This window comes from Physella acuta, unplaced genomic scaffold (assembly GCF_028476545.2).
Source record: "Physella acuta isolate Inbredline_101_S28 unplaced genomic scaffold, ASM2847654v3 ptg000094l, whole genome shotgun sequence".
NCBI lineage: Eukaryota > Metazoa > Mollusca > Gastropoda > Physidae > Physella > Physella acuta.
The window spans coordinates 263,280-287,227 of NW_026731614.1; the positions used below are offsets into that span (position 1 = coordinate 263,280).

The window sequence follows — 23,948 nt, forward strand, 5'->3', positions numbered from 1 at the left end:
TTCTATTTTTTAAAGTTTAAGTCATTAAAAATCGATTTAAAATCATGTCTATATCCCGAGGTGCCATCCCCGTAGTATTATATATAAATATTCGAGAAAGTTTAGGTGAGATCACTCCCGGTTTATTTTATTAGGCTTACATCTTTCTATGGGCTTAAAAGCTTAAAGAGATTCAAATTTTCTTTAATGCGAAAGTGCACCATTTGGCACTAAGTTATTAACATCCAGTATTTTGGCAACCGGTTGTTGTTTTTTTTTTGTTAAACCCTAAACAAGATCAAGTCTACAAAAAGAGAATGAAATTTGATTTTGCAGGTTGGATAACAAATTCTTCGTGCGGTGTTGAAAAAAAAAACATATTAGTGCAACTATAATCAGATAAATAGTTGTCGTGAACTTAGCATCGAATGCAAAAAGAGGTCGTTTATCTATAATTTTTTAAAACTTTTTTTTGTAGCGCTAAGCTTAGCTTAGTAGAAAAACAAAAATAGCTTGTAGATCTAGCAGATTGTATTCAAACTCTTGTAGATAGCTTTTGTAGATTGTTGATTTAATTTGGGATTATTTAGGATTTAGGTTGTATTTCATTTGTTTCTGGGTAATGTCCCAATTTCAGTATTCAGAAACGTTTCTAACCTACTTAACACAACTCACAACGTAACCCGAATTAGCTAAACAAAGGCAACCATGCCAAACAAAGCATTTCATAACCTAATGTAGCGTATCGTGGTCTACTTAATCCAGCATAACCACCACAAAACAACTCACCAATTCAAACCCTAGCTCATCCTATCCCAATCTCGCTCAGCTTACAATGATCACCCTATTCTAGCTCATTCGACCACGTGGTAGCGTAATATTCACTATTCTAGACAAATCAGCCAATTACAAAAAAATTCTAGGCTAGAATTTCTAGCACATTTTAATATATTACAACACAAACTTACCTTACCTAATATAAATGTAACCCTCACTCAGTGGGGATGCTTTTACCCACTGAGGTGTTGTGGTTAAGACGGGCTGACCCTGAGATTAAGTACACACCGACACCGACAGTTGTTGTCAAGTACTCGCTTTATTTACAGCATCGAGCCATGACGGCGATGCAACACAGTAGTACAAAACACACTAGCCAAGATAAACCAAAAGATCCAAAAACCAAAAGCTGTAGCCCTAAAACAAATGTAAATAAAAAAAGTTACATTCCTGACAACACCATGTGTAGGCCACAATATACACGGGTAACAATAAAATATGTTTTGGCCAGTACACAGTACTGCCAACAAGTACCAATACGTAGTACTTCAAATACATACTTATATTAATACTCACCCTAACTAGTGTGCACATGCAGCACTAGCAGGAATACACAACTAAGTATTTTAACAAACATAATTTATATAACTACCTTCATTAGGTCTAAATCTTGGTCCACAGACAGCAGCCTTGCGTGTGCGACACGGCTAGGCATGAAACTACCCACAGTCCCATGTCACATGACATGGAACACAGGTAACATCGCTCACATAAGCATAAACAAACAACGTCAACAGTTCAGTTGCAGTCCCACAGGGGCCGCAACCAAATGAATAAAAACTTCAAATTTTTATCCCCCTTGGCTGGTAACCATATGTGTTACATAAAATTGTTTATCACATTCTAACATCAACTTGCTTTACCTCAAGTAACGTTTAATTTAAAAACTTACTATTTTACAGATCCTTGCTTTTTCTCAGATGCTCGTCATTATCAGTCAACATGTCAGTAAAACAAAAAGACTTTCTCAACAAACTTCAAGGTTCTTATGTACAGATACTACGGAGAAAAACGTCTAGTTTGTATTCATAAAAAAATGAAAGCATTTGTGGTAACTTTAACTTGCATCATACTTTCCTTTGTATATATATATATATATATATATATATATATATATATATATATATATATATATATATATATATATATATATATATATATATATATATATATATATGTCTGCATGTGGGTGCGGTTGTCTGTCTGTCTGTCCGTCTGTCTGTGAGTTTGTATTGAATGCATTACTACATTGTCCCCGCCATGAAACATTGGGAAGTTGATGGGAATACTTTGGGGATTTTTAATTGAGCGAAAAAAAAAGTTTTTTCAATTTAGGAATGGCTTGGTCCAGCACGGTGCGAGTTATCTCCCAAAGTTTCCCAGCGGTTATCTTAGCACCTGGGGTATTTTGATAATATAACCAGGCACGTCGTCATGTGACCTCTGGGTCGATTGACCCGATGCGCCCCGTACTCCCGTATGGTGTCTAGAGAGTTTATATGGACATTAAAACCTAAGCCTGTTAGAGTAGCTTTTTTTTACAAAATCAACAGTTTCACGCAGTGGCGGAACTAGAAAAAAAGGGCGACCCCGCAAAAAAAAATGTTTGGGCCCCTATATATATATATATATATATATATATATATATATATATATATATATATATATATATATATATATATATATATATATATATATATATGTTACGGTCAAAGCCCGAATTCGGGCAATGCTAGGATTGGCCGTCCAAACCGCGAATTGGCCATGGGGGACCGGCCAAAGTCTTAATTAGAAGATCATCTGGTTAGGGACGACCGGCAAAAGTCCGAATTAGAAGATCATGAGCAGATTTTGGTTTTTTTTATGTCGTAAGGATCATGAAATTAAGTCTTTATTGATTTTTAATTAAAGTAAATGACAGAAACAATCAATTTTTTTTATTGTACTATAGTCTCAATCTATCAATATCATCATTTGTTACAACAAGTTGAACTTTTATGGCATTTAGAATTATATAGCAGCTTGTTATTTTTACACTTGCAGCGATTTGTTGTGCACTTAGTTGTGCAATTGCAGCTAGTGTAACCTTGGTCCCCAGACAATGATTGTGAAGATACGATGGTTCGTAGTGAATTTTCCTTAATGCCAACTGACGACAATAAGAGCAGTTTTTCGTGAAGAATTGAAAACTCACTTCTAGCATACAGTTGTTTTAGGACACCATGTTCCGTTACTAATTTGTAGAAACCGCCCTCGACGGGGATCACCGTGACCTCTGTCAACATCTGCAAAACGGATGCGTACATTGTCACCCACTTCACCATCTTTAAATTTTGTATTTGATGTTTTAAGCATCTTAGCACCTTGAGTTTGCAAGCCAGTATGAGCTGCTGATCTGTGTTCCATGATATCTTGTTTGTTGTGACACAATCTGCAGGTAATGTTCCCTCCGTACCCTTCGTCTGCTTCATTGGGTATTCCACAAATAGCATGGTCATCGTTGCCACAGGATCCAAAAGAATGAGCTGCACTACAATGTTTTTCACAAACTATACAGAATCTGTTGGCCACATTATTGTCACGCAACTGGTCTGGACGTTCCGCCACGACAGCAGATGTGTTAGCTGAGGATGTCGTTGCATTTATGGCAACCTCCATTTCTTGTTCAATGTTCTCAAGATCTTCTTCAGTAACTATTTTATCGAGAACCCATATATGGAAACTAACATAAATTTAATTTTTTTTCTTTTGACAGCCATCTGCTATGTCTGTCTCATGGTCTTACGGCAGTTTTGATCCATGTCGCTTTGCATATAGAATGCTATACAAACAAGAGCTAAACAATACGTTACTCTCAATGAAAACGCACCCAGAATAATAAAATACGATCACAACTTAGTCTAGATAGAACATTGGCCAGGACATCCCGGCCAGTGCGCGCATTGGCCGGCCAATGTGCGAAATACGATCTTAGTGCTAAGTTCTTCGGGCTTTGGCCAAGAGAGCCGGCCAATCCGCGCTTTGGCCGCACTTCGGGTTTTGACCGTAACATATATATATATATATATATATATATATATATATATATATATATATATATATATATATATATATATAAACTAAATACGAAAAAAAATTTTGAGCCCCAATATATATATATATATATATATATATATATATATATATATATATATATATATATATATATATATATATATATATATATATATATATATATATATATATATATATATATATATATATATATATATATATATATACATATATATATATATATATATATATATATATATATATATATATATATATATACTTGCGTACCGACCCCCGCGCGTTGCCGTGGGGGATAGAAGAAGGGTTTCATCCATACGTTAACAAAGTGACGAAACTCTATAGTAGGCTCCTCATATTCAAAAAGTTATTTTTTCATCTTTCGCAATGTGACGAAACTGTAAAGAAGGATTTCCTCGCGTTACCAAGTTATTTTTAGAAGCCTGTTGTAGTTTTACCGCTGAATATAGTAGTACCCCTTACTCGCTATGCAGGACGCTCGATTAACGGATGCCAAGTGCCAACATAGTCGCTCTAAAACTCTGGGCGCCTAACCGTGTATTGACGAAAGTTGTACCCTATATGGCGCCGCCCATAAGAAACTTTAGTTTTCTTTTTTTTTTGCAGAAATATTCTCGGGAGTATTGTCATCTACTCCCTAAACCGTGTATAGAGAAAAAAAATCGTTCCCCCTCCCCCCCCCCCCCCCCTCCCCCCGGAATATTCTCAACAACTTCCTAAAGTTTCATGCCTATCGGATGAACGGTGTCACTGCAATTCACTTTTATTATATTTATATACCGTAAATCGAGAAAAATCGGACCCTCCCGTGGCGTCGTCCCTGCGAAATTAAAATATATTTTTTTACAGAACCCTTCCCTAGAGTGGCGCTACCCCTGCGAATTTGAAATAATTTTTTTCGCAGAAACCTCCCCAGGAATATTCTCAACAACTTCCCAAAGTTTCACGGCGATGTGATGAGAGGTGTAGTAAAGCATAAAGGACACACACACACACAGACACACATACATTGCTATATATATATATATATATATATATATATATATATATATATATATATATATATATATATATATATATATATATATATATATATATATATAAACTAAATACTCAATACGGGTTTGTTCGAAATTTGAAAAAATTAAAAATTCTTAGTTTTTACTTTCAATTAAAACATGTTACAACAACACATCATTTGTGTGAGTGCTATTGGTCTGCTTTTTAAATTCTCTGTTTGAATTTCTGACTTAATATTGCTTCCTGGACATCTAATCGGTCAAAAGATTATGAAGCATGAAAGCTTTGTATGTGTAATGGTTTCTCGCCTTATTATTATTTTTTAAGCTTTTTTTGTATTGATATTATTAGTTTTTGATACATTTCCTTTTTATACTATGTCATTCTTTATTATGTTTTTAAATTATAATAATACGATTAATTACTTTTTAATTTGTTTAGTGAACAAAAATGTTTCCCAATTAAGAGCACACATATTTGACAATTTAAAAAATGGAAATAAGTAATGGAAGTGGTTTGAACGTTTGCCTATCTTTCACACTACAAATCATGTAGCTGTATATTTTTCCTTTACGAAATAACGTGTGTTAGCTACAGTAGACCGTTACTAATATAGTAGATCTGTTGTTTTTTTTTACAAGAAAATATTTTTTTAACTATAAAAAAATTGATTATGGTCGGCTTTGGGCCTCTAAACGGCCTGCCACCTCCCCAGATTGCGGGGTCTTGCGGCACTGTAATTCCGCCCCTGGGTTCACGTTTATTTACTGTAGAGATTCTAAGCAAGTAGATATAGATGTGTGAGATTTGATTAAATTTGAATTCTAATTTTCTTGTCAACAGGTACTATTACTACTTTGTGTTGAGTCCACACAAGCGCAATATTGTGGAATTCCTCAATTGCCATTAGAGAAATACGAGCAAGACTTTGACGCCAGATTCATATCGACGCCTCTAGACAGAAACATACCCTCGCCGCCGGAATTAAATCAAGGCGACTGTGGCGTGTCTAAAAACGACCAATCAAAGCAGATCGTCAAGGGTCAAGATGCTCCAGCCAACGCTTGGCCCTGGCAGATCAAGTTGATCGGTAGCTCACACATGTGTGGAGGATCTATCATAAATCGTGAATGGGTCGTGACGGCAAAACACTGTGCTAAACAAAATGTTGCTTCAATCTACTATGGAAACATCAGTTTTAAAAAGAGTAAAATGATCCGGGCTGTCAAATATTTCACCTACCCGTCTAGCGACATCGCCGTTTACAAACTCTCTTCACCGTTAAATTTTTCAGACTCCGTGCAGCCGATTTGTTTGCCTGAAGACAATGTTTGGGATACCACGCCTTGTTTTGCCACAGGCTGGGGGATCACATCTATGGAGAAGTATATAATTCCCGACACGCTGCAGCAAATTCGGAGCAGGATAATCAACCAAACCGTATGCCAGGCTGCCCAAACATTTAAGGGATACTTAAGAAATAGAGGGTTTTATTATTGTGTACAGTCTGTGGAGTTCCCTACTGGAGAGTACGCCGGCACCTTTTCCGGAGACTCAGGAGGTCCATTGAGCTGCTTGAAGAATGGACGCTACTACCTCGTTGGAGTCGTTAGTCATCGTACAAGATCAGAAGGAAGTTTTATAAGTTTTCAAGCAGCTGTGCCTAGGGCTGTCCCGACGATAATTGCCGGCATGAAAGAAAATGCCTAGCTCAATTGTATGGACCTCAATATGGGAACAGGGCATTACCTCCTGTCAGTTACCTCCAGATACCCCCCTGACAATACCCTCTTGTTCTATTGGACACCCCCCAGTTCATAGCTTAAGGTACAGTTAGGGAGTGTTGAGAAATCAGAAAAGGTTACGGCTTGTGTTAGAGCTAGCGTTAGGGTTAGGCTTAAACTAAAGTCTAGGGTTGGATTTATGTTTAGTCTGAGGTAAATACTTAGTTTAGGCTTTTTCTTAAGGTTGTTGTAAGAATAAGGTATAGGGCTTGAATTGAGGGGGGGGGGGGTCGTGTTTGGGTTTTGGTTTAGGGTTAGCTTTAATTATCGGCTTGGAGTTTGGGGTTAGGTTTAGGGTCATGATTCTTGAACTATGGGAGAGGGGGGGGGGGGGGAGGTAGTTACCCAGGGGATAATTGACAAGGGGGTAATAGTTCCGAAAGTTGAGGGTAATGTCGGGGGTGGGGGGGTATAATTTCAGGTGGTAAATTAGATTAGATTTTAAAATCCAGCCTGTCTGAATACTTGGGCAGTGGTCACGGAGATTCAGCTGAAGCAGGACGATCTGTTTTATTCTTAAAGTAATTTTTTACATATAAACTAAACACAGATTTATTATATTTTTAAAAATTATTTTATTGTTCTACGTTTTTAATTGTTATGTCGGACGATCCATCTAACGTTCCCCCCACAGCGCCTACAACAAGTACCTAGATCGAAGCCGAACATAGCTGATGGCCCAACCTCGTTATTTAAAATATTTGACGCGTTTATTTTTTAAATCATAGAAACACGTTTTTCCTAGTATAAAATATTTTAAAACTCTACTCTATATATTTTTTTTGATACACTTCAAACTAAAGATGCACACAATTCTGCGGGCGCTGAACAAAGTAGAATTCAATCATTGTTGCTTTTACTGTTTTACACGGAGATGTGTTTTAATTTTTCTCTCCGATTATTTTTATTTTAGGCTTTTTTTAGGCAAAAAATATTGTTTTATTCATTACTTACTATTCATGAATAAAAAAGATAAATAAATATTGTTTCTCGCTTGATCACTTCATTTCGCGTTTATCAAAACGAAATAAACCGGGAGTGATCTCCCCTAAACTTTCTCAAATATCCTTCTATAATACAACGGGGGGTGGCAACTCGGGATATAGACATAAGTTTTAATCTTTTTTTTTTAATTTCTAAAACTTTTTAAAAGAAAAGAATCTCGTAGAAAAAAATGCACACAAAGTGAACGCAAAACAAAATGTGTTTAATAGTGCAAAATATTATTAGTAATTTATAAATTCACATGCGTTTATTGAGAAATCAGAAATAAGAAAAATCACTACTTCCGGTCAACGGAAATTAATCAACTTGTGAAAGAAGGCGGAGAATTAGATATTTTACTCACATGTAAATTTTTATTATTCTATCTCAAATAGTACTGAAGTTATAGGCTTTAGAAAAGTTGAAAGTAGAAAAAGGTCCAATTCCGGTTAACGAATAACGCTAAAAAATTACGTATTTTGATATAATACATATGAAATTTCATCAACCTAGTTGTAACGATATTCAAGTTATCGTGTTAACAGACACACATAAACAGAAACACATACACAGACATACGGACAAGATTGCAAAACTATGTTTAACTGACTCAGGGAGGTGTAAAACGTCGAGATTTGCAAAAATCTCGATTTTTTTTGGGCACGATTACTAGTCTTTCTCTATACTTTTTATATACGAGAAAGCTAATATTGGCTGGGATGAGCAGAATAGAGCTAGGGATAACTAAGTTTTCAAAAGATAGGCTAAGTTGTGGTCGGTTGTGCGAGATAGTCGGGCTATGGAGGGTTAGTTTAGGCTACGGTCCGGTTGGTTGGGCTACGGTCCGGTTGGTTGGGCTACGGTCCGGTTGGTTGGGTTACGGTCCGGTTGGTTGGGCTGCGGTCTGCTTGGTTGGGCTATATTGGTCTTGTTGGTTATGTTGCTTAATTATCGTTTAAACTGGTTTGAGCTGTTACATTATGTCTTGTAGTGATTGTTACGTCCCTTGTACTATGCATATCACGGTTACCTCCCTTGAGTGTTCACTGTGATGTGTAATTGATGCGTACATTAACTGATGCGTCAGTTAACGAAAGGTAGAGTCAGAGACAAGACGTATAGCCTGAGCTGTATGTATATAAGAATAAAGTATTTAGGTTCACTCAGAGAAATTTGTTTGTTTAAGTAAGTCTAGATCTAAATGTGAAAATAACAGGTTTAGTAATAAATAAACTGAAGTTCGCCTGTTTTCTTAGATGGTGAAATAAATTCTCAACTGATGGTGATTTAGAAGGAGAGATAATACGCACTTAACATTTCTTTAATTCGGCTCTTTTAGTATTTATCAGTGATACCGAAATTTTAAAATCTTCGCAAACTTGGGATAAAAAACGAGTCCGAATCAATGAGGAAATTAAGATCTACAGAACTCATGCAATTTGACTAAAGAGAATGAAAAAAAAAAGAAAAATGCGATCTACCTTTGTGTAATCGACAGAAAGATAAAAGAAAACAAAGAACATTTCTAAAAAAATCCTACTTGGAATAATCATTAGAAATCATAGAGACAAGTAAACAATAGCACCAGATGATGTGATGTCAAGATTTCCTCCACCCCCCCATTACCCCCCCCCCCCCTCCTCCAATCCAAACCCTAACAGTATTGCAATGTGTAAAGTTTACCATTAGAGCTAAGGATAGGGTTAGATTAAGGTTAGACCGTGCAAGTAACTTGTGTAATGTGAACCCTCTATAGAAAAATAATTAGCATGGGGGGGGGGGGGGTGGAGGTGTTTATTGACCTGTTGGTGATGGTGTGGGGGATTAATTAATTGACTGGAGAAGGGGGGGGGGAGAAATATCTCAAATCCGTATTGTTACTATTGGTAAATATTAGTAAGGTATCCAATAGATACTAAATTGACCCACGCTTTATTTATAGTTATTTAAATACTAGTGTATAATTTATTTTCTACATTTTAGTGCATTATTACTTAAAAGCTTGTGATTAAAACGTTTTTCTATGAATTTTTACTCTCTTACGAAATATAGAGGAAATAATAAATATTGTAATCGTGCAAAAAAAAATCACAGATCTCGACGTTTTACACCTACTTGAGTCGGAAAAACATAGTTTCCCTAGTTTGTCCATATGGCCGTGTGTGTATGTGTGTGTGTGTTTGTGTATGTCTGTGTGTCTGTAAACACGATAAATTGAGTACCGTTACAGCTAGGTTGATAAAAATTCATGTATAAGTAATATATTAAATGTAAAATTCTGTATCAACTTTTCAGCGATTTCCGATAACCGGAAATTGAACTTATTCTACTTTCAGCTTTTTAAAAGCCTAAACCTTGTGTACTGTTTCAGATAGATAAACGAAATTTCACAAGTACGTAAAAAAATCTAATTCTTTGCCTGTTGAGTAATTTCCGTTGAACGGAATTAATAGTTTACGTCATTTCCAATTTCTCAAAAATGTATGTGAATTAATAAAGTACTAATAATATTCCACCAGTGGCGTAGCCAAGATCGTCTCATGGGGTTAGTTCAAATTGTTTCCAGCATTATATATATGTATATATATATATATATATATATATATATCAATTTGTAAGCCCTGCTCGGGGGGGATACCTTAAAATCTACCCTTCTAGGCTTAACTAACTAATCTGTCCGGTCAGTGCAACCGTGGTAGAACCCACAGTGGTTAAACCCTAACCTTAGTCTAAATAATAAGCTACTAAAATAAAACAAAAACTTTTAACAATTTAATAAAATTTATTGCATGGAACCAAAAGTTATAAAAAAAGAATAGATAAAAAACTGACACAAAACAGAACCAAACGAAACAAACTTTTTACATCAAACAAAACATTACGTTTGACCATTTGCTGGTGTTGCGCCGACTTATGATGTCTAGGATGGTCCAGGCCCTGACACACAGAAACCTCCCTTCATCCATTCTCGACATCCAAAAGTCCACACCAAACAAAACACTACGTAAAACCACTACGTACAATACATTACGTACAATACATGACGTAGAAAACAATACGTACACAACAAACTTTTTACACCAAACAAAACAATTCATATATAACAAAACACCCAGCCAAGTTGCCCAAGCAACCTCACTGGAAGGGGGGGGGGAAGAGAAAAAGAAAAGGAAAACATAAGAAAAATGCATGGTAATGGCAGATATATACATAAATATATACACAAGTTCAAAATGCTACCTACTACTACTATCTAGCTAAAGCCTCGAGTAAAACTAATCCTTACTATACAATTCTAAAAGCAATTCTCAAAAACAACTAACCACTGTCTAACCAAGAACTAGCAACTTAAAAATAACGTGTAAACAAATTCATTGTAGAACCAATCTTTCCTACACAAGGAGCAGCCCGAAGCCATTGGTCTACATAAACAATATCCATATTGATAACATTAAAGTTAACACACTCCGCTAAGGCCCCAATGAAGCAGACACAAAGCAAGCGATACTCAACATGACGTTGCACGAAACAGCACACACATTAATTTTAAACAACCTAAAACTCGAGGCAACTAAAATATACTAATCTAATTACTGTCTAAAACAACTGACTATTGACTAATCCAATCCTAGTCAATAACAACACATCATAAAACAATCAAGTAAATGCACACACGCATTCACACCAGTTTAGGAAACACTCCTAAACACACTGACCTAAACCACGTGGTCCGAAACACACGCCACGGGTTTAGAAAATACAAATTTAAAATCTCTCAAAATAACACACCACGTGCATACCAGACATGCCGATGCTCACTATCTCGTTTTAGACGAAAAAGAAATCAAACGAGAACACATCGGCAGTCGCATTCATACAAATCACATAAAAATAAAGTATAAAAAAACAAATACCTCCACGCGTGCGGTGCGCCACGCAGAAACCTGACCCGACCTACATCTCGCCGCGGGTCAAAAAAAGGAAGAAAATCACTCCGAGCGGTCAATTTATACTGACCGCTTCGGACGGAAGGGGGACCCCGTGCTGTTCCCCATTGGACCACCATGTACTCCCAGATTCGCAACAAATAAAATAATACAAAATAATCCATTCACCCGCTCACATTCACCCCTTTTAAAAATCTTACAGTCCCTGTAAGACAAAAAAATGCATAAAACAATCTTAAAATAAAACATGCACCCATCTCATTGAAGGCAAGAAAAAAACAATTTCCATTAACATTAATCTTGCGTCTGTGCTCCCTAAAAAAAACTCAAGGCACCAAGATAGTGTTCCCTTCACTGAGGGCTGATTCGCGCTACTAGTCCTGTCGGTCGTTCATCCGGAAGGGCAAGGGGGGAGGGTCAGGCTAGACCCGCCCGCTACTAATGGCACACATTGCCTGTCCATCCCGTCCACCTGGGTCCACTACACAACACACCGTGTTCTGGTTCTGGCCTCAGCGTAAGACCACCGGTAAAACGTCCGCTTGTTTGGTCCGGAGATGATGCAACCGCCTTGACCCACTGGCTCTCCGACTGTTACCCGCCCCCAACGATCGTGCCTCCGCTTCGACACACCTGTGGGGCGGGTGTCCAGTAGCCCTCTTTGTGGGTCAAGGAATTGACGTCATAGGCCTCTCGTTGTTCACCGGTCTGCCGTACACACTAGATCCGCGCCACGCCCGTGTGTGTTGTCCAGTCTAGACCACACGAGGCCGCCATCTTCATCACACGCCAGGTCCAGTGCCACACACCGTGCCTAGTCCAGCCACGCACACTGAAGGCTCGTCGAGGCACGTCTCTCCGCCAACCTGACTGGGTGTTTAAACAACAAACAATTCCTACACTAAACATAAACTAAACACATATGGTTACAAAAAAGGGCCTATCAGAAACAAAAAATTTAACTAAGCTACACCTAGCCCTAGCAAAAAAACAAAAATTTAACTAGACTAAAGCACTGACCCCACTCGTGCTACCAATTTGTAAGCCCTGCTCGGGGGGATACCTTAAAATCTACCCTTCTAGGCTTAACTAACTAATCTGTCCGGTCAGTGCAACCGTGGTAGAACCCACAGTGGTTAAACCCTAACCTTAGTCTAAATAATAAGCTACTAAAATAAAACAAAAACTTTTAACAATTTAATAAAATTTATTGCATGGAACCAAAAGTTATAAAAAAAGAATAGATAAAAAACTGACACAAAACAGAACCAAACGAAACAAACTTTTTACATCAAACAAAACATTACGTTTGACCATTTGCTGGTGTTGCGCCGACTTATGATGTCTAGGATGGTCCAGGCCCTGACACACAGAAACCTCCCTTCATCCATTCTCGACATCCAAAAGTCCACACCAAACAAAACACTACGTAAAACCACTACGTACAATACATTACGTACAATACATGACGTAGAAAACAATACGTACACAACAAACTTTTTACACCAAACAAAACAATTCATATATAACAAAACACCCAGCCAAGTTGCCCAAGCAACCTCACTGGAAGGGGGGGGGGGAAGAGAAAAAGAAAAGGAAAACATAAGAAAAATGCATGGTAATGGCAGATATATACATAAATATATACACAAGTTCAAAATGCTACCTACTACTACTATCTAGCTAAAGCCTAGAGTAAAACTAATCCTTACTATACAATTCTAAAAGCAATTCTCAAAAACAACTAACCACTGTCTAACCAAGAACTAGCAACTTAAAAATAACGTGTAAACAAATTCATTGTAGAACCAATCTTTCCTACACAAGGAGCAGCCCGAAGCCATTGGTCTACATAAACAATATCCATATTGATAACATTAAAGTTAACACACTCCGCTAAGGCCCCAATGAAGCAGACACAAAGCAAGCGATACTCAACATGACGTTGCACGAAACAGCACACACATTAATTTTAAACAACCTAAAACTCGAGGCAACTAAAATATACTAATCTAATTACTGTCTAAAACAACTGACTATTGACTAATCCAATCCTAGTCAATAACAACACATCATAAAACAATCAAGTAAATGCACACACGCATTCACACCAGTTTAGGAAACACTCCTAAACACACTGACCTAAACCACGTGGTCCGAAACACACGCCACGGGTTTAGAAAATACAAATTTAAAATCTCTCAAAATAACACACCACGTGCATACCAGACATGCCGATGCTCACTATCTCGTTTTAGACGAAAAAGAAATCAAACGAGAACACATCGGCAGTCGCATTCATACAAATCACATAAAAATAAAGTATAAAAAAACAAATACCTCCACGCGTGCGGTGCGCCACGCAGAAACCTGACCCGACCTACATCTCGCCGCGGGTCAAAAAAAGGAAGAAAATCACTCCGAGCGGTCAATTTATACTGACCGCTTCGGACGGAAGGGGGACCCCGTGCTGTTCCCCATTGGACCACCATGCACTCCCAGATTCGCAACAAATAAAATAATACAAAATAATCCATTCACCCGCTCACATATATATATATATATATATATATATATATATATATATATATATATATATATATATATATATATGTACTAGCTGTATGTCATTGCTTCGCTATTATGTAAAATAAAATGAAAGCACTCTGAAGAAATAAGAACATAATCTAATATATAAAGCTCAATTCTGTATGTAACTAACATGTAAAAAGTTTGATTGTCGTTGACATATTTCTATGGATTTAAGTGTTAGACTATTTACCGTGGTCACAGTCTAAATTTATGAGTTAAAAAATTACTGTTGAAAGTGTTGGGAAATAATTTTCATTTTTCAAACTGATAGTAATAATTGTCGGCATGTTCATTAAACACAATTTTTAAAAAGTTACCAAAATTCTAATTATGTCTGAAAATTATTTATGTTTAGTCCTTTAGCACTTACTTCCCTTTGATAAATTAGGAAAACACAATTACTTCCCTTTATAAAACATTGCATTCGTGGAAAAGAATTTACTTTTTATTACTTTGTTTTGGTGTTGGGAAAAAAAATACATAATTAGCGGGGATTGATCAAGTGCAAATGTTGTAGGTATTTTACAGATAAGCTTGGAGTATTATAATTGTTCATTTGGTTTGGTTTGGCACCTACGTCCGTTTAAGTGAGTGCAAAAAGACTATGAATAAGTTGGGGGTACTATAGTCGATTATTAAGCTTTTTTCGTTTTCGTTTGTGTTTTTTTTTCTTTTGGTTTGTGTTTGTATTTGTGTTTGTGGTTGGTTATGCGTTTGGATTTGGTTTGTTTTCGTTTGCTTTTTCGTTTGTTTTTTTTCTTTGTGTTCGTATGGTGTTTGTGGTTGTGGTTGGGTTTGTTGTTAGGTTTTTGTTTTCGTTTGCTTTTTTGTTGTTTTTTTTTGTGTTTGTATTTGTGTTTGTGATTGTGGTTGGGTTTTTTGTTAGGTTTTTGTTTTCGTTTGTATTTGTAATTGTGTTAGCGTTATGTTTGCGCTTTGTTGTTTTGGTTGGTTGTGGTTTGGGTGGGCAATGCCTGGTTTATGATAATTACTAAACACACAGGTAATGGTCTTTAACAGAAAGGTTTTTCACAGAAGCCAGAGCAGGGCCTGGCCGGGACGGCTAGTCTAATATATAAAGCTCAATATAATACGTTTGTCGTTGACATACTTGGATGGATTTAAGTGTTAGATTATCATCGTGCTCAAAGTCTACATTTATGAGTTAAAAAATTACTATTGAAAGTGTTGGGAAATAATTTTCATTTTTCAAACTGATAGTAATAATTGTCGGCATGTTTATTAAACACAATTTAAAAAAATATCATCTTTTACAAAAAATTCTAATTATGTCTGAAAATTATTTATATTTAGTAGTTTAGCACTTACTTCCCTTTGATAAATTAGGAAAACACAATTACTTCCCTTTATAAAACATTGCATTATTGGAAAAGAATTTACTTTTTATTACTTTGTTTTGGTGTTGAGAAAAAAATAATTACATAATTAGCGGGGATTGATCAAGTGCAAATGTTGTAGGTATTTTACGGTTAGGCTTGGAGTATTATAATTGTTCATTAAATTGAAACAGGCGCGTCCCCCGGCGCCCCACCAGGGTTCAGTTTGGCGCTCTGGGCAATCCTGTGAGCGCTATGGTGCATAATTTCGCTTTAAACAGTGCGATTGAGTATGGATAAGAAAGGTTACTATAGTCTTTAAGTGAATCGAATCCGGGCGTCCTCTGGTGCCCAGACAGGGAGCTATTTGGGGCAAAAGACTATGAATAAGTTGGGGTACTATAGTCGTTTATTAAGCTGAAACAGTCGATTCCACCCCGGGCTAGACTATGAGCACTTTGCGTTTATGTTTGCGTTAGTGTTTTCTTGGTGTTTAGGTTGGGTTTGCGTTAGTGGTTGCGTTTTAATTTGGTTCGTTTTTGTTCTTTATTTTTTCGTTTTCGTTAGTGTTTTTTTCTTTGGGTTTGTATTTGTGTTTGTGGTTGGTTTTGCGTTTGGGTTTGGTTTGTTTTCGCTTGCTTTTTCATTTGTTTTTTTCTTTGGGTTTGTGTTTGTGGTTGGTTTTGCGTTTCGATTTGGTTTGTTTTCGTTTGCTTTTTTCGTTTTTTTTCTTTGTGTTCGTATTGGTGTTTGTGGTTGTGGTTGGGTTTGTTGTTAGGTTTTGTTTGCTTTTTTGTTTGTTTTTTCTTTGTGTTTGTATTGGTGTTTGTGGTTGTGGTTGGGTTTGTTGTTAGGTTTTTGTTTTCGTTTGTATTTGTAATTGTGTTAGCGTTATGTTTGCGTTTTGTTTTTTAGGTTTTGGTTGGTTGTGGTTTGGGTGGGCAATGCCGGGTTTATGATGATTAATAAACACACAGGTACTGGTCTTTAACAGAAAGGTTTTTCACAGAAGCCAGAGCTGGGCCTGGTCGGGACGGCTAGTAAATACATAAAAACGTTTATAATTACAAGCTTTTATAAATGCACTAAAAAGAAGAAAATAATACAATTTTTATTAAATATAAAATAATTTTTAAAACATATAATAAATTTGCGGTTACTTTAAATATAAAAAAAGATTACTTTGTTTAAATATATTAATGCACTACTATTTATATTAATATAAATAAAAGCGTGGACCGCTTGTTTAAATACTTATTATTATATCTTCTTTTTAGTGCATTTATAAAAGTTTGTAATTATAAATGTTTTTATGTATTTATTATTTTATGTATTTATTATTTTATACGAGTTATACGAATGTTAAGACACTATAGTGTAGCAACATATAGGCCTATATGATACACAATTTGAAAAACAGTTTTTCTTTACTAATATGATTAGTTTTACTATACGTGTCACATTTACGGATCTTTTAGTTACAATCCAAAAATTGCCACAATTAGCTGAACACATATCATAGAGCACAAATCTTTAACACTTCTTTAACCGAAGACATTAATACTATTCAGTCTGTGGTCAAGTTTATAGCTAAAGTTTCAGTAAAGTATTATGGGATGGCGTAGTCTAGTGGTAAAGAACTAGACTGCTGACCCGACTAAAAACCATTGCACGCCTATTGAACTTGATGACGCGCTTTTGTCATAGAGCCCCCCGCCTCGGTCCACGCCCAAGACGGCCGTGATGACACGTGTGGATAGAACTAATTCGGTCCAAATTATAATTAATGCATAAAAATGAATTAAGCGACCAATTAAGTCAAATTGAATGTCACAATGCATTGTCTTCATGTCTTGACCCACGTACCAATTACGAACCGTATATGTCAGTTAGAAGGGTCTGCAATTTCGCACGGGCGTTTCGATCTAGACAGACTGACGACAGAGGAAGCAAGTTAAATAAAAGCTTGTAAAACAAATTCATAAAAAACGTTTTAATAACAAGCTTTTATGTACTAATGCACTAAGAAGTAGAAAATAAATTATAGACTACTATTTAAATAACTGTCGTCAGTCTAGAGGAAGTGAGTTAAATAAAAGCTTGTAAAAACACACAATGTTTGCTTACAAAATAAAACAATTTATCACTCTAAATAAAATAAAATAAACCGGGAGTGATCTCCCCAAAACTTTCTCGAATATTCTTATATAACTTGGAATATCGACATGATTTTTAATTACTTAAACTTTTAAAAATAGAATAGAATCTCATAGAAAAAAGAATTGCGCACCAAGCGAACGCCAAAACGAAATGTGAATAATAGTGCGCAATATTATTAGTACTTTGTAAATTTACTTGCGGTTTTTTTTTTTGAGAAAAAGGAAATAGCGTAAATTAGTACTTCCGATCAACGAAAATTACTCAAAATTTGACAGAAGGTAGAAAATTATATCTTTTACTTACATATCAAATTTCATTTATCTATCTGAAATAGTACTCAAGTTATAGGCTTTTGAAAAATTCAAAGTAGTAAAAGTACAACTTCCGGTTATCGGAAATCGCTCAAAAGTTGATACGGATCTACGATTTTGATAAAATACTTATATGTGAAATTTCATCAACCTAGCTGTAACGGTACTCAAGTTATCGTGTTTACACACAGACACACAGACACACACACACACAGAGACATACGGACAAGATTGCAAAATTATGTTTTTACGTATCAGAGAGATGTAAAACGTCGAGATTTGCAAAAATCTCGATTTTTTTTTTTGCACGATTACAAGACTCTCTATACTTCGTATATACGAGAAAGTAAAAAATACAAGACCTAAGTAGGTCACAGCATTCATAATCTTTTATTAATACCACTACACGCATACTCTCAAACCATCGACAAATTTATTTACCCCATTCAACCACACACATACTCTCAAACTTATTCCATATACTAAAGTCCATTCACAACAACCACCATTCTTCTTTCTACAAGATACTATTCTATTTTTTAAAGTTTAAGTCATTAAAAATTGATTTAAAATCATGTCTATATCCCGAGTTGCCATCTCCCGTAGTATTATATATAAATATTCGAGAAAGTTTAGGTGAGATCACTCCCGGTTTATTTTATTAGGCTTACATCTTTCTATGGGCTTAAAAGCTTAAGTAGATTCAAATTTTCCTTAATGCGAAAGTGCACCATTTGGCACTAAGTTGTTAACATCCAGTATTTTGGCAACCGGATATTCTGTTTGTTAAAGCCTAGACAAGATCAAGTCTACAAAAAGAGAATGAAATTTGATTTTGCAGGTTGGATAACAAATTCTTTGTGCGGTGTTGAAAAAAACCCATATTAGTGCAGTTATAATGAGATAATCAGTTGTTGTGAACTTAGCATCGAATGCAAAAAGATATCTAGATCTATATAATTTTTTAGAACTTTTTCTTTGTAACCCTAAGCTTAGCTTAGTAGAAAAACATAAAAAGCAGATTGTAGTCACTCTTGTAGACAACATTTGTAGATTTTTATTTAACACAACGTTAAATTTCACAACTTAATCAAAATTATCAAACCAAAGGCAGCCATGCCAAACAAAGCATTACTTAACCTAATGTAGCGTATCGTGGCGAAACGTAGAACTACCAAACCTAACCTAGTGCATCCTATCCCAGCTTAGGTTTACTGTAACGGGTCATTGTAAGGTCAGATTAGAATAGGATAGAATAGTCTAGAACTTGGGGAAAGTGCAACTGCGTGAGTTGATTTCACCCTACAGTGTGTTATGTATTGTAATCCCAAGGTCGAATGCGGGTATAAAAGCGCGAGTGAACGATTGTGAAGAGCAGCGGTTAGTTGGTGGTTGTTTATTCTAGGGCTATTCTGTAATGTGAATATGTGAGACCGAATAAACGTATTGAACGTTAACCCGAGTCGTTCTTGAATTCGAAACTAACCGGGACGTAACAACTGGTGGCCAGTATGAAACAAGTAGAAGCAAAGACCGGAGGCTGCCCTGACGGTCGCCTGATGCTGTCCTAACGTTTGTCTGATACTGTCCTGACGGTCGCCTGATGCTGTCCTGACGGGCGCCTGATGCTGTCTTGACGGTGATGTAGAATGGTTGAGATAGGTCTAGGAGTCATAAACCAGTGTAGCCAGAGAGCGCACAGGGTAGACTCTACAATTTTGGTGTGGAAAGTTCTTAGATTTGGTACGATGCAACTGAGTGCGTATGATTTTTTTGTTACTTACGCGAATGTAATGTGCTAGCTCGAAATTGAAGCAGTCTGTGTGTTTAGTTAAATTCAAATGATGTATTTTTTTAAAGAGGCTGATTAGTAGTCTAATGTATAATCCATGTCGTTAGCAGTTCTGTATATTTTCATTATGTATTCCATTGTATATACAACCTGTCATATACATTCTTTGGAATGTATATTTTTAACTTGTGTACTAGTGTATGCGAATGAAAGGCTTTGTGTTTTCTTTAATTAGCTAGGATGTGTTAGTCAGTATTTGTAGTTATTACTACAAATACTTAGGTGGGGGTAGTGTTACGGGTCATTTGAGGTCAGGTTAGAATAGGGTAGAATAGTCTCGAATTTAGGGGGAAGTGCGTGTGTGAGTTGAGTTCACCCTACTGTGTAGTAACCCCGATGTGTTTATGTATAGTTATCCCAAGGTCGAATGCGGGTATACAAGGGGGAGTGAACGATTGTAGGGGGTCAGCGGTTAGTTGGTAATGTGAGTATTTGAGACCGAATAAACGTATTGAACTTAAACACGAGTCGTTCTTGAGTTGAAACGAATCGGAACGTAACATTTACCTAGCCAAAACTAGCGCAACGTCAAACAACTTATTCTAACTTAAACCTACCTACCCTAACTTTACACAACCCAGCCCATCATTTCGTTAAATCCCTTGTTCAATCTTTCTCATCCTACTCCAGTCCGTATAAAAAACTATAATATATTATAACACACCTTAATTCATTTTAATACAAACTTACCTTAATATAAATGTGTCAATCATATGCTAATATAAACTTGCTTTAACTAACGTAACACAACCTTGCACAAAACTTAATCCAGCATAACCGTACACAAACCAAACCAGCATTTAAAACCCTAGCTCATCCTATCCTAATCTCGCTCAGCTTACAACGATCTAGCCCAGAGGTTCCCAACCTTTTTTTACGCTAGAGCACATTCTAAAATATCTGTAGGGTGGCGGGCACCACCTATTTTAAATCGATAAACTCCTTCCATAACTTGTCATTTTCCCATAATTTATTTTCTTATTTTCTTATAGTCATAATGTATTAATAAATAATAAACAAAAATGTTTCAAAATAATAAAATTATTTGGCATTTTTTTTTAAATTGCATACACACAGAGAAATGTATTTACAAAACGTAAAGATAGTAAAGAAAACACATAAATACAAAGGAAACATTTAATTAATCGGCAAAAATAGTTCTTTAATTTAAACAACTCACCATCAATGAAAGTTTTCTTATTTTTTGCGAGCATGTGAGATATTTTGAAAGAAGCAGTAATGGCCTTTTTAGAATTTTACTCATGTCTAGTGAAAACAGTCTGTTGTGCTGTTAGACTTGATTTTAGATTATAAATCGTTTTTTTTTTTCTTACTTCAGATTTAAGAGGATAATTCACATTAAAAGTGCCATGATTTGTCTGAAAGTGTCGTTCAACGTTATGTTTTTTCGGCACTGCAATGCTACTACCACACAACAAACAAACGCATTTATTTTTCAAATTAACGAAACAATATGATTCCTCCCAGTCAGTGTTAAAATTATAAGCTTTTAGCCTGTTAATTTTATTTTTAGAAAACTCCTAATTTGTGTTTCGTCTGACGAACATGTTTCTTATCTAACTGTCGCGACCCGAACAGGGCAGCAATCACAATGACAACAACGCGGTTCCAGGCGGAGAATTCTTTTTGCCCATCACTCCTTGTACAAGCGGAAAACTCGAAGTTAGCCGTTGATCGCCGAAGCAATCAGAGTTATGTGCGTTGTGATTTGGCGCCTTCGGCGTTTATCGTATCAGTTCGTGGTGTTCGTTCAATTCGTTCACTTCGGGTTTTCTACGTGTACAAGGTGTGATGTGCAAATGGCACTAGCCGTTCCAGGCTAGCGTAAATAGTGCAGTCTGGCTCGCCGCTAGACAAGTCGGGACAAGTATCAAACATATTTAATAAACCCAGGCAGTAAAAAAAATTAAAACTAACAAATGAATAAAAATAAATCATATTTTAAAATAATGTTTATGAAAAAAATTCTGTCTCTGTCGAATAGTGAGAAGTGGGCACATACGAATCGTTCAGCGGGCGCCATGGCGCTCGCGGGCACAGGGTTGGGAACCCCTAATCTAGCCTATTCTAGCTCATTCTACCCCATGGTAGCGTAATATTCCCCATTCTAGACAAATCCATTTTAATATATTACAACACAAACTTACCTTACCTAATATAAAATTGTTTATCACATTCTAACATCAACTTGCTTTACCTCGAGTAACGTTTAATTTGAAATCTTACTATTATATAGATCCTTGTTTTTTCTCAGGTCTTCGTCATTATCAGTCAACTTGTTTGTAAAACAAAAAGTCTTTCTCAACAAACCTCAAGTCTCTTATGTACAGATACTGCGGAGAAAAACGTCTAGTTTGTGATCAATAGAAAAATGAAAGCATTTATGGTAACTTTAACTTGCATTATACTTTCTTTTGTATATATATATATATATATATATATATATATATATATATATATATATATATATATATATATATATATATATGTCTGCATGTGGGTGCGGTTGTCTGTATGTCTGTCTGTGAGTTTGTATTGAATGCATTACTACATTTTCCCCGCCATGAAACATTGGGAAGTTGATGGGAATACTTTGGGGATTTTTAATTGAGCGAAAAAAAAAGTTTTTTCAATTTAGGAATGGCTTGGCCCAGCACGGTGCGAGTTATCTCCCAAAGTTCCCCAGCGGTTGTCTTAGCACCTGGGGTATTTTGATTGGACGTTCTGCACGTGAATATAATCGATTACCTAATATAACCAGGCGCGTCGTCATGTGACCCGGGGGTCGAATGACCCAGTGCGCCCTGGACTCTCTGATGGCGCCTTGGTAGTTTATATTGACATCAAAACCTAAGCATGTTATGCAAGTTGACAGTTTACTAATTTCGATTTTTAAAAAAATCAACAGGTTCACGTCTTATTATTGTCCAGATTCTAAGCAAGTGGATTTAGATGTGTAATATTTGGCCATATTTAATGTCTTCATTTGAATTCAAATTTTCTTGTCGACAGGTACTATTACTACTTTGTGTTGAGTCCACACAAGCGCAATATTGTGAAATTCCTCAATTGCCGTTAGAGAAATACGAGCAAGACTTTGACGCCAGATTCATATCGACACCTCTAGACAGAAACATACCCTTGACGCCGGAATTAAATCAAGGCGACTGTGGCGTGTCTAAAAACGACCAATCAAAGCAGATCGTCAAGGGTCAAGATGCTCCAGCCAACGCTTGGCCCTGGCAGATCAAGTTGATCGGTAGCTCACACATGTGTGGAGGATCTATCATACATCGTGAATGGGTCGTGACGGCAAAACACTGTGCTAAACAAAATGTTGTTTCAATCTACTATGGAAACATCAGTTTTAAAAAGAGTAAAATGATCCGGGCTGTCAAATATTTCACCTACCCGTCTAGCGACATCGCCGTTTACAAACTCTCTTCACCGTTAAATTTTTCAGACTCCGTGCAGCCGATTTGTTTGCCTGAAGACAATGTTTGGGATACCACGCCTTGTTTTGCCACAGGCTGGGGGTTGACATCTATAGAGAAGTATATAATTCCCGACACGCTGCAGCAAATTCGGAGCAGGATAATCAACCAAACCGTATGCCAGGCTGCCCAAACATTTAAGGGATACTTAAGTTATAGAGGGTTTTATTACTGTGTACAGTCTGTGGAGTTCCCTACTGGAGAGTACGCCGGCATCTATTTGGGAGACTCAGGAGGTCCATTGAGCTGCTTGAAGAATGGACGCTACTACCTCGTTGGAGTCGTTAGCAGTGTTAAAGAATCGGACGGAAGTCTGATAAGTTTTTATGCAGCTGTGCCTAGGGCTGTCCCGACTATAATTGCCGGCATGAAAGAAAATGCCTAGCTCATTTGTATGGACCTCAATATGGGAACAGGGCATTACCTCCTGTCAGTTACCTCCAGATATCCCCCTGACAATACCCTCTTGTTCTATTGGACATCCCCCCAGTTCATAGCTTAAGGTACAGTTAGGGAGTGTTGAGAAATCAGAAAAGG

The 23,948-nt window shown here is 36.5% G+C and overlaps 2 protein-coding genes across 5 annotated transcripts; both read left to right on the top strand.

The window, feature by feature from the left end:
* The first annotated feature begins 250 nt into the window (after window positions 1-250).
* On the top strand, window positions 251-7,003 carry LOC131929363 (chymotrypsinogen A-like). 4 transcript variants are annotated; one of them, XM_059285523.1, is made up of 3 exons: window positions 251-334; window positions 1,719-1,867; window positions 5,773-7,003. In XM_059285523.1, exons 2-3 carry the CDS (start codon window positions 1,805-1,807, stop codon window positions 6,637-6,639), a joined length of 930 nt encoding a protein of 309 aa, XP_059141506.1. In that variant the 5' UTR covers window positions 251-334; window positions 1,719-1,804; the 3' UTR covers window positions 6,640-7,003. The 4 variants fall into 4 exon arrangements, with proteins under 4 accessions (XP_059141506.1, XP_059141498.1, XP_059141489.1 ...); XM_059285515.1 differs by having other exon boundaries at window positions 260-339; XM_059285506.1 differs by lacking the exon at window positions 251-334 and adding an exon at window positions 362-598.
* A 15,554-nt stretch (window positions 7,004-22,557) lies between these two features.
* Window positions 22,558-23,948, top strand: LOC131929440 (chymotrypsinogen A-like). The gene is made up of 2 exons (XM_059285654.1): window positions 22,558-22,623; window positions 22,930-23,948. The coding sequence occupies exons 1-2, from the start codon at window positions 22,558-22,560 to the stop codon at window positions 23,794-23,796; spliced, it is 933 nt and encodes a 310-aa protein (XP_059141637.1). The 3' UTR covers window positions 23,797-23,948.